Source organism: Amblyomma americanum, chromosome 5 (assembly GCF_052857255.1).
Source record: "Amblyomma americanum isolate KBUSLIRL-KWMA chromosome 5, ASM5285725v1, whole genome shotgun sequence".
Taxonomy (NCBI): domain Eukaryota; kingdom Metazoa; phylum Arthropoda; class Arachnida; order Ixodida; family Ixodidae; genus Amblyomma; species Amblyomma americanum.
Window position 1 is genome coordinate 56,309,320 of NC_135501.1, and position 12,115 is coordinate 56,321,434.

Here is a 12,115-nt window from a genome sequence, read left to right on the forward strand (position 1 = left end):
CCATCAAAGATAAACATTGCCTTTATTACCGGAGTGTTAGAGAAGGGCTTCAGTTGGTTCAGTACGCCAGTTACCAACGAGTCTGTTCTGAATAAGTGAACCTGAATTAAAGTGTGCGGTATTGGATTTTCAAGCGCAGTGAGTCGTTTTGGCCCGCTGATTTCACCGACTTGCTAAGGATTAATATCGCGCGACAATGCTTCTGTCTTTTTCAGATATCCATACCTAAAGGCCGTCATTGCTGATGGTGACCAAAAAGTTTCGTGAGTATCATCACATAAAAAAAATACCGCCTCACTTTAGGTAAATTGAAAGAAAAATGGCACCAAAAATACACATGTTTTTCTGGTTTCCTGCCAGTGCACTCCTAAACAAGTTCCCCCTGACATACTTATGACCTGCTTCTTGAGCTGCGCTCTCAAGATTTAATAATATGTTAGTGTGATCTAGAAAGTCTACGATTGGTCCTATAGCTATGTCTTTTTAACTTCACGCTATCGGTATTCTATCATGCATGCTTATTACTATTACGCAACTATAATTATGAACCGGTTAAACAAAAAACGCCGACAACGCAGATTTTTGTTGCATGTATCAAAGAAACGGCATTTATAGCGACTGCATTGCTCTGCAGATTGTCGCTGTAAGGCTGAACACACGTGTTTTTCCATACGATATCGCGCACCTGCTACAGGTCGCCACTGTACATGCGTTACGTAGTAGGCACTCAGTATGCACATTTACGCTGGCTTTTGGGTTGCACAGCCCATCTATATGTACATTTTACAAGCAGCATGCGCAGCGCCCTTGAGCTGCTAGCCTAAGTTGTAAGCTTCTATAAGCAGGTGCACAGACTTTATGGGGGGTTGGGTTGTTCAGGCTCGCTTTTCATTAGATAGCCGAAAAACATACACCGCGGCAGTTAAGCAGAGAAATTATCCTGTGATCGCTCTTTACCGCTTCTGTTATTAGCCATCACGTGAAGTGGAACGGTAAAATATACAATGTTTTGTTTCAAAAAAGTTTCGACAGTTGCTGCCTTAGTGTTTTCCTTCTTTATTTGCTCGAATAAGCTATTTCTGCGCAAAAGCACAAGCCTTGGTGCACTTCGAACGGCGTTGGTAAATGATGTCAAAGCAGAATTATTTTCAGCAAGGTCACAGGCTGAGCTTATTAACCGTCATCAGTGAAGCAGTCAACGATGCACCTGTCTATATCTGGAAAGGATTATATATACGGTGGACCGACAATTCCAAGAGATAATTGAAACACATAGGCGGCGCCTCAGCTCGCATCTGCAAAAAATCTTTAGAACATGCGCGAACGGTCTTGGATGTGATGAAGATGAATGGTCTTGGATGTGATGAAGGGCCTCATACTTTCTTGCTATCCCTGTTTGCCGGCAATGCTAATTTTGAGCTTGCATTTTTTTCCCTCTCTGTACTTGGAAATGGTGTACCCTGTTTGCCAAAAGTAATCAGTCACCATCACTTGCTTCTAACTGATATAATGCAGACCCTAACGACTTCCCCAAAGCTTAAAACGTCGTGAAAAATCAAGAAGCAGGGTTTTCCTTATGTTGCAGATATTTAGAGCTTGGGAGTGGAAAAAATTCCCCACAATGCGAGTTTGGAGGAATTCATGCTGCGTAGATACTTTGGGCAAAATCGGTACTACGTCTGAATTCAGTTATATGTGTGGTATGTTTGAATCTCCTTTCATGCATTGCAGAAACTCTGTTTCAGAATACAAATGTTATCTTGCTCCCAGTTGCCATCTGGCAAGCCTGGACTGCAATAATAAAAATAAAGATTGCAGTGTGCAATGCAGAAAAAAATCTTAATTCTCTCCATGTAACATGCCGAAGACACTGTTTTCTGAGTACTGAATACAGCATCCAGGGTACTCAGAGCGCCAATAACGCATGCACACTTTGGGAAACTGCGATGAAAACCCAATATCGTGAGGAAACCCAATGTCGTCTTGGTGAGAAAAAACCAATTTCGTGAGCTGTAACTTCAAGTTGGCGGTCGCTGATATAGTTTTCCTATGCTTCGGGAAGTTTTGTTCGATCGCACCATTGGCCGAAGAACGTATGGCACTCGATTTTCGCCATCATATAAATTTTCAGACGTAAAAAAAAGGATATTGCGCGTAGGACTGTATTACAGAGTCAGCAGTGACCATTTCTTTTATTATAATTTGATACAACTCAAGAATAAAGCCGCAAATGGCTTTCAAAGGACCCTCCAGCCAATAAAGTCGACCAAGCGTTATGACATCGTTATTAATGCCCTTTTACTTCCAATGCTGAAATCGCTTGGAGAGTGATATGAAAGTCGATTGAATACAACTTAATTGGATTACACGCGGAGTCATTAAAATCAGTCGACGCCATTGGCTGGAGGGAATCCTTTGAAGGGTCTCAGCCGCTCCGTTGTCGGGTTGTATCCAAATATACTTACTGCGTATTATTTATTTATTTATTGAAAATACCTGCAGCGCCCGTAAGCATTAATGCAGGAGGGAGGGGGAGGATACATAATAAAAAATCAGTATGCCAAAAAATAGAAGAACGCAAAAAAACAAACGCACAGGCACGCACAAAATACAGGTCATGACAGGCGAGTACAGAATGAAGTCGAGTGCACACTGCTACCGATCAGGTAACAGGGCGCGGAACAATGACTCAGGGCGGCACTGGACAATTTGCGGAGGTAGCCTATTCCAGTCATGAATTGTTAGGGGAAAAAATGCAGTTTGATAAGAGTTAACTTTGCATTTCATTTCTCTAATTTCCCGTTCGTGATCGAACCTATTTGAACGAAAATGGGGCGGAAGCAAATAAATGGTTTTATGTTTCCGTGCGAAAGTTTATATAGCATTTCTAATCGATAGTTAGTTCTTCGTGTAGACAAAAGCCCTCATCTATGCTCTAATTTAATGTTAGTAACACTACAGTTGTAGTTATAGTCACGGGGAAGAAATCGCGCAGCACAATACTGTACACTTTGAGCATGTCGTTCAAATTTAAACTTCGCGGTTGGCAAACAACACAGGCATGCACTCATATTGGCCGAATATAAGTGAAATATAGAAGCTCTCTAACTTTTAAAGGCGCCATTCTAAAATTTTGTCTTAAAACATTTAACGTTCTACAAGCTCTAGAAGCAGCGTGCTCGACTTGCTTGTTCCGCGTATGATCGGAGGAGTAGTAAACGCCAATGTATATGTAATCAGATACTCTGCACAATACGATTGAGTCTACATTGTATTCAACAAAGAACGGATGATGCCTGCATGTAAAGGACTGACACTTTTTTGTATTTAAGGACATCATAAAGCGACGGTGTGGTCCACAGTTGGCAAGAACAGTATGTTTCTCGGCACAGAACGAACACTGCCAAAGAAGGTTACGCTAATTCAACGGCGTACGACATTTACGTGGCATGACAAGAGATTAAATAACATAAGAAACGACATTTGAACCCATGAGATAATTATTTCTCTAAGGCCCATTGTTCAGCAGCGATGAATCATCCCTTGGGGTTCTATAGCGCAAAATGAAGCGACAAGACCGGACAGGAGCGCTTGCCCTTCTGCAGTCTTTGCTCCGGCGCATTCTTATGTCAACGGCTGTTGCTGTTAGCGCTCGCATTCCTCGGAAGGGTTCCCGATTGTCCGTTCCCCACTCCAGAGTGCCGTAGTACAGCAGTTGCTGTGCAAGGACGAACACGCAGCAGTATTCAAGTGGTTGAGATGGGCTATAGAGTAGAGACCTTTTTTTATTGGTATCGACGTGCTGGAAGTGGTAAAGGAATTCGTATACTTTGGGCAGGTAGTGACAGCTAATGCGGATCATGAGAGGAAATAACTAGAAGACGAAGAATGGGGTAGAGCGCAAATGGCAGGTTCTCTGAGATCATGAATGGCAGTTCACCAATATCCCTCAAGAGATAGGTGTACAACAGCTGTATCTTTCCATTACTCACCTACGAGGCAGAACATAGAGGCTAACGAAACGGGTTCATCTTAAGTTAAGGACAACGCAGCGAGCTACGGAAAAAAAATGGTAATGTAATGTTGGGAGACGGGAAGCGGACAGAGTGGGTGAGGGAATAATAATAATAATTGGTTTTATGGGGAAAGGAAATGGCTTAGTATCTGTCTTATATATCGTTGGACATCTGAACCGTGCCGTAAGGGAAGGGATAAAGGAGGGACTGAGGGAAGAAAGGAAGGAAGAGGTGCCGTAGTGGAGGGCTCCGGAATAATTTCGGCCACCTGGGGATCTTTAATGTGCACTGACATCGCACAGCACACGGGCGCCTTAGCGTTTTTCCTCCATAAAAAAAAGCAGCCGCCGCGGTGTTTTTATGGAGGAAAAGCGCTAAGGCGCCCGTGTGCTGTGAGATGAGGTGAGTGCTGTGCGATGATGATGAGTGGGTGAGGAAACAAACGCGTGTTAATGACATCCTAGTCGAAATCAAGAAGAAGAAATGGGCTTGGGCAGTGCATGTAATGCGAAGGCAAGAGAACCGCTGGTCCTTAAGGGTTACGGAGTGGATTCCAAGAGAAGGCAAGCGTAGCAGGGGGCGGCAGAAAATTAGGTGGCCGGATGAGATTACTAAGTTTTCGGGCATATGGTGGGCGCAGCTGGAAAAGGTGAGGCTTAATTGTAGAGACATGGGAGAGGCCTTTGCCCTGCAGTGGGCGTAGTCAGGCTTATGATGATGATACAAAGCTTTGGGTATTTTTGTAACACCGTTTCTTTTAAACACAGTCTAATTTTACAGCTGCAATACATAATGAGAACGCTGGATTTCGAGCAGTCTATACCTTAATGCCGTCACTAGTGGGCGCAAACTACTGCGTTTAATTTTGTGGCTGGTTTTGAGCCAATATACTATTTGCATCGACCGCATTCGCAGGGGTTGTATCTCGTTCCAAGAGCTGCTGCAGGGCGGCGGCGAAGCTGACCTCCAAGCAGCTCAGCAGGAAGTAAGCATGGACGACCCTTTCACCATTGTCTTCACATCGGTACGTGCTCCAACGCGCGCTTCTCATTACAGCTGCTCTGTTAAATAGATTATTATCAAAACAGCAGTACTAATGGATTTCATACATGTACATCATTCGCACTTCTTCCTCTATCTTTGCGGTGTTTTAAGTTTCCATTTAGAGCTATGAAAACTTGGAACGCACCATCCGAAAAGTTCTCGTGATACTCATGATAACAAGTATTTCTTAGAGGACATAAAACGCAGCGCCAAGATTATGTCGGCTCGTTTACGGTCCTAAACTGCCACATTAAGGATTAATTTAGAGAAGCAACGTCTCCAAAGAGGTTTGCTTTCTGCTTAGGCACCTTGGTTATTTCTTTTATGTTTGTAAATAATAAAATAAGTTGATCGATGTATCCTGGTCGGGCTGCGTGCAGAGAAAATCTAGAAAACTAAATTCCACCACTCTTGCGGAGTTACTTTCCCTCAACACTTAAAGGAGAAAAATGCCGTAATGCTTGCAAACGATGCTAGGAAACCAGTCCGATCATGCCTGTAGTGGAGACTGAAGTACTTTGCCATAGGAAAAGTTCACTTAGGAAGGGAAAATTAGTGTACATAAGCAACAATATGAGCGGCGCAAAATAGCTGGGCAGTATTGCAGATCCAGGAGTAAATCCTTCCTTTTTTACAAGTTTCATAGCATATCTGTGGAAGGACATCTGTGTTATTTTTAAGTGTAAAGTCACCACGGGCTTGCCTTGTCACCTTTTTGATTATTGTATAACTTGTTCGTGAGAGAAGCTCGTGAGACTATAGGGGAGAGAGAAAAAGAGATTCCAAGATGGAAACATACAAGACTGTGTAATGCTAAATACCATTCACAAAGCACACACCACAATGCCGCGGCTTAATGTATCTACGCGGCTACTATGACACGCATGAAGCTCAGTTTTGATTTACAATTTCAATACAAGAAACTGTGTGCAACTCACAGGATGAAAATTCGGACGATTTAAATTGAAAACAGAACCTAACAAACTAAGTAAACTACTAAGCGGGATCATAACACAATAGATGTCCTCAAACAAGACTTTCTGAGTAATATAACGCACGACGATCTTCTCTTGCAGGGAACAACAGGCAATCCAAAAGCCGCAGTACTGAGCCATCACAACTTCGTCAACAATATTATCGCCTATGACTACAGGGCAGACCTGACAACGGTAAGCATAAGGTGCCGACCAGCATTACCTATGGGAATTTATATTCAGTGACCGGAGTCATACTGTGCGAAAATCATCAATGTTTGCAAATCTGAGCGAAATAATTTTCTGCCACACAAAGCGCATTAAAAAATAAATGCATCATAACTTCATTATTAGTAATATAGCTTTCGCTAATTTTAAGTCATCGACTGAAGAAATCGTCTGATAATTAATCCAAATCAAGCAAAGAGAGTGCGTACTTGCTGTAGAGAAAACATAGTGCAGTCCGTTTGAATACGCCTGAGCACAGACCATTTAAAAATATACTAGTCCATAAAACATTTTCAGTCTACTGCATGGTACGCCTTTACTACCTCAATGCAGGAATGCAAAAGTATTGGCGCCTGTTTTTCTGCCATGCATGGACGGCGAGCGTTGGCAGTTAAGAAGCCTTTATGCACCCGTTTTGTTGCGCTTGTCTTTTGCGCCTTCGAACAGGACGGCGAGAAGGTGGTCAACGCCCACCTCCAGCGAAACCTCCATCACATGTAAAGCTTCGTTTGCCGCCTAGTGCCTAAGGGTGTCATGAAGGTCTGGCACCACTCCATGCGGCAGACACCATCTTATTTTACAAGATATTGCCCGCTTAGCCTACCTCGGCCTCTGCTTGCGAGCCCGATCTTGCTGTCGCATCCCTGCTTTTGCAGCAATAGCTACATTACGGTAGCATTTCGAGCCTTCAGCGCGGCGGCGCCGTGGCGGTGGCGGCGCCGCCACGCTCTCACGTGGTTTGTCACGTGGTGCGGAGCAGCTGCCGGCGGCGTGGCGCCGTGGCTGATCACATGGTTCGTCACGTGACCAGCCACGTGGTGCGGAACAGCTGCCGGCGAAACTGAGCTGTAACAGCTGTGCGCATGCGCCGTGCCAAGTGGGACGAAGATGGAGAAGGAACGCCCAGCGAAACAGAGCGGCGAAAGACGGACTTTGCAGTTCCATTGAGCAAGTTCCACTCGGCCAGCTGTAGCTATCGCCTCACTCCAAGTTTAGCCAGAGCTAAACCACCACCAAATTTTTGCCTTCGTTTCTCGTTTCTTAGCGCTGCTTTTCTGCCAGGGAGGCGTTTTGGTATACCCCTAGAGTACTTGGATTCTCGCTCTCACCTCACCCTCGATCCAGCCGTCCTACTTTCACTAAGCTCTGCGCGCCGGTCCTCTTCCGCTAAGCCGCGGTGGTCGCTTCGGCGCAACACGCGTCTTTGACCTTTTTTTGGCTGCCTTCTATCCACATGGGGAATTTTGGTCTAGTTGAGTGGAGTAGAAAGAACCATGCATTTCGTTCTTCTTATCTGGCCTTGCTCAACCTGGCCCCTTCCCTTGTGTTCAGCTGCTGATCCCAAGGCCGTGGGTTGCATTTGGGCCGTAGAGGTCATATTTTGGTAGAAATGCAATACAAAAACGTCTGTGTGCTGGGCAATGTCAGCGCACGTTAAAGGACCCATGGTGGTCGGGATTAATGCGATCCCTCCACTAACGCGTTTCTTATTGTCCATGCATCGCTTCTAGACATTGAAGCTCACAATTAACTATTTTTTTATTCAGGCTGCGACGTACTGCTACTTCTAACGTTCTATTCTCTTGCGCGTTTCTCTCCGGCGTGCGAGCAAACTAAAATCGATGTCCGGACTTGTGCAAAAAAAAAACATCAAGCACGAACCGCGACTGAATACCTCGGCTGTAAGCGGGCGCTCGTGATTTTTTTCGTTATCGTCGGCGTTCTTGTTGACGCGTACAGCACCATCTTATAACCAGTGCACAAGCAGTTCGACTCTCTGGTGCAAAAAGCTTTCTGAACAGGCATACACGCGTTCATTGGTGAGGGCGTAAAGCACAGCGGAGTGTGACGAACGGTTCTGAATGTAATCTAGAACGTCCGCTGAACCGCCAGTGGCTAGGTAGTTGTTCGTGACTACTGGAGTGGCAAAAGCACCAGTGTAGCTTTTGTGCCACACTGGAATCGATAGAGACAATGGTGTTAGAAATAAAGCCGTAGTTTTTTAGATGCGGAAAGTCGATTGCCGCGTAGAGTTCTCTGCTGAAATGACGCAGCAAATTGTGTAACACAAGTGTGCTGCAGCAGTTGCTGCTCACTGCAACCTAACAAGCGATCTCCGCATGGATGTATGCGTCTTTGAAGCGTCCGGTTTCTTCAATGACACCGAGCGACGCGTTCGGCTGTGTCCTCGTGTCCTCTAGCGGCCGCACGGAGAAACCGTCGCCGATAATAGTCCGCTTCTGCGCCACTGCATGAAATCATGCTTGCGTTCCGGGCTTTGTATACCTTTGACAGTTTACTAATCCCTATGCCCGGACAATCGGTTTATCAGTGTTGCCATCGAGCGCGTGGACGTGCAGGATGTTCGCCTCTGGCATAAAGGATGACCACTGACGATGATAATAGCATACCGGAGACGCACTAGCGGGGACGCATACCTGTTTACCGGTCGCCGGCTGCACACGCCCTATGGCCCTGTCTGGCCCCAACAATGCTACTGCGCATGCGCAAGAAGGGTCCGGTAAAACGGTACACGCCTCTGCTAGTACGTCTCCGGTATACGAAAAACGACTAATGTGTCAGTGCGGTACCGTCTCCACTTGCGCTTCGACGCAGTCGCTATTATCGCTTTGAATCGACCACCACGTGTTATGAATGCGACAACCCAGACCTTTATCATTGGGGTGCTCTCTGCACCACAATTCTTTCTGACCAATTGATTTTCAGCTTGTGTTACTTGTATATGAAATCACCTGTCAGGAACACTGCTTTCATGCTTGCCTTGTCAGCTGAGTGGTCTCATGTGTCATTCGAGAGAGCTGTAAATTTCTCACCGACTCGTACGACGAAACGAATTCTAAAGCGCCCTGAGCTGGTTTGAATAATTCCAGCTGAGCTTGCTTTGGAACTTTTTTTTTTGTAGTACGCGACCAACTTTCGGAAAGAAATTTGGGCTAATCACCAGCTAGGTTCCGAATTCAGTTATAGATGTTTTGGGTGCGATGACTGACTGGCATTAACGGGTATGGGAGAGAAGAGCGTTGTTTGCTTGAAAAAGCAGAAGAAAAGCTCGCGCTCCTCGTTGGAAAAGGGAATAACGGAAGGAAATACATTCAGGTGGATATCGAGACAATGCCTAATAGCGCTGCGCTACGAGTGGTCACGAAGAAGAGTGGCGAAGGCACGGAGCACTGCAATATTTGACTGTGCTGGTAAAATTCTAGCGGGCTCGCTACAAGTGCCGCTGATGCACTTTAGTACTTTAGCCCCCTATTGAAATTTGGGGACTCTGTTCCTCCGTAGAGGCATTCGGAGATTCAGAGGCTGGCGCAACAGCGACATATCCGCTGTGCGACAAATGGCAGAAAGATGTGCGCTTGGTGCGAAAGAAATTGCGCAGCAGGGTCGTGCGTCATTAGCAGTTGAACGCACCTTCGTCAGCCACGTCAGAAACAATAAATAAGGATTTACGGATATTACTGTAAGACGAGGTGAGCGACAATGTAAAGTTGCATCTCGGAGGAACCGGCCTATTTGCAGTCGCACTGAATAAGTTGCGTAAACAATCATTGTGGCAGTGATGAAAACTGGTGCTTTGATATTTTTCCTCCATCCCCTTTAGGACATGGTTCTCTGCGTCCCCCTGCCTTTTTTTCACGTGTACGGCTTGAGCGTGACTCTCGGCCGGCCCTTGGTGCCCGGGCTCAGGGCTGTCGTGCCTTCCCCCAGCTACGACGTTGCCGCCATCCTCAAAGCCATCCAAGAACAGAGGTACGCCACGTTTCACATCCCGATTGTCTTGTCTAGCACATGTTGCCTGGTACAGCAGCAAAATACCCAGAAGGGCAAATGAGAAACTTTTCTACCCTGTTCTGGATGGAACATACCAACAATAAATTTTCCGTCTTTTTTGGCGTAGCATATCATAAATGTGGCACTTTGAGGAAATGGTACAGCGTAACGAAATTTAGAGGAAGATCCAGCTACTCTACCGCGCACCTGTGGAGCGCTGTGAGCGATGCCTATGAAGTCGCGTCACTCTGTGGCGCATGTGCCACATGACATTCTCTGCAACGCCTCGGCTGGCGCAACGAGGAGCGGCGGACACCGAAGCGTAGGCGTACATTAAAGCGACACTTGCATTACGGAGTCACGCCACTTCACATGCATTGCCCAAAGAAAAGCACAGTTGCGTGAATTTCGAAATGCGCGGGAAAACGCCCAGATTTTGTTGAGGAATAGCACCGACTGTCTCCGTGTTTTCGAAATTCTAAAAGCACATAACGCTGTTACCAACAGCAACCTACGAATCTAGAATTGAAACTAGGCGCCTAACTCTAATAGTTAAAATTTTAAATAATAGATACTAGTTAGCCGGCGTGCTATTAAGACGATTCACCAATTTTCCGATGTCGATTATTACTGGTGATACTTGTTTACCTCAAAAGCTATTTCTGAGAATTACTAGCAATTTGCCAGTAAACACCCTCTACAGTTTCATGTGACAACATCTTTGCAAGCTTCTTGTGTAAGTCTTGTTAGGTTTCCATATTCTGTGTTTGTGCATAGTGTATATTAGTGAATGCCCCTATCCCATATTCAACCTATATTCTGTAGTCTACCTGTATTCTACCCATATTCTCTATTATACCTATATTTTGTATTTGTAGTACTGTATATTTGTGTATACCCCTATCCTGTATTCTACCTATAAACTGTATTCTGCCTGTATTCTACCTATATTCTATATTATACCTATGTACTCTATTTGTACATAGTGTATATTAGTGTATACCCCTAACCTTTCTTGCTATCGCTCCCCCTTTCGTTCCCTCTCCCTGTCCTCTCCTTGTCCTTTTATTCCCGCTAGTCGCAGCTAAGCTCCTTCATGTTCCGATGGCAGATGCCGCGGCTAGCGACATCTTTTCCTTCCATTGTTATTGTATTAATATATAGCCACTAACAAGAACAACATTACAAGAATTCCTTATTCAATAACAAAAAGCACGCATGAAAATCACTCGCGCCTAGAGCTGCCTTCTTAAATTAAGCTTGGTCCTGACTGCTAACGTTGTGGATCCTTCAAGAACAGAAAAAAAAAACTAGTAGAATGGGGATATCGTGCTGAATCACCTCATTCCGCTTTACGTTAGCACCAGGACGTTCCATTCGAAGAGAGGAATTCTGGTACTGGATCCCAGGCCATGCAGGCAGCATTTCGGTGGAGGCTCAGATCCGCTGGAGAAGTGAAATTTTATCCTGCATTAAGGTGGGCAAAGTGGTCGATATTATAGGAAATTTTTTTTCCGCTCGCCATTCTTCATTACCCACCTGCCAGTTTCTCATATTACCATCTGTAAATTTGACACACCCTCTGCGCGCCTATACAGCCATTAGGGCGATCATTCCGAAAGAATAAAAGACGGCCTGAAAGGCTCCTACCATACCATTTGTTACTAATGTTATAGCATTTAAACGTTCGTGCACGCCAAAACATGCCGTTCTCTGACACGAAATTCAGCACTTGGTCAAGAGAGGAGTGGCGTCATCAATATCTCGTGATGTCAAAGAAACAATCAGATGATGGCACCAACTTTCAAAATGCCTCACCACCGGATGAGCTGGTAAGATGCGACTGTATCGAGATCGATACTAGAGAGGGCACGCGTAGCAGGGGCGCCAGAGTGTCAAGAGGGAGTATTCATTAAAATGAGATTGAGGTTGAGGTTTGTTTCCTTCAAAAATGAAAGAGGGAACTGCGAAGAAATAACAAATATTAACATAGTGTGAAGAGAACAAAATACACTGCATCAAACGACAGTATCACCGTGAAAAATTACTTTTGATACAAAG

General features: G+C 45.1%; 1 protein-coding gene across 1 annotated transcript in view; it reads left to right on the forward strand.

Moving 5' to 3' along the window:
• The window catches only part of LOC144132456 (medium-chain acyl-CoA ligase ACSF2, mitochondrial-like), a 60,264-nt gene that overhangs the window by 28,260 nt on the left and 19,889 nt on the right, over window positions 1–12,115 (forward strand). Inside the window, exons 6-9 of the mRNA XM_077664868.1 lie at window positions 216–263; window positions 4,932–5,040; window positions 6,137–6,229; window positions 9,885–10,033. Of these exons, the coding sequence (XP_077520994.1) occupies window positions 216–263; window positions 4,932–5,040; window positions 6,137–6,229; window positions 9,885–10,033 (399 nt within the window). The remainder of the gene's footprint in view (window positions 1–215; window positions 264–4,931; window positions 5,041–6,136; window positions 6,230–9,884; window positions 10,034–12,115) is intronic.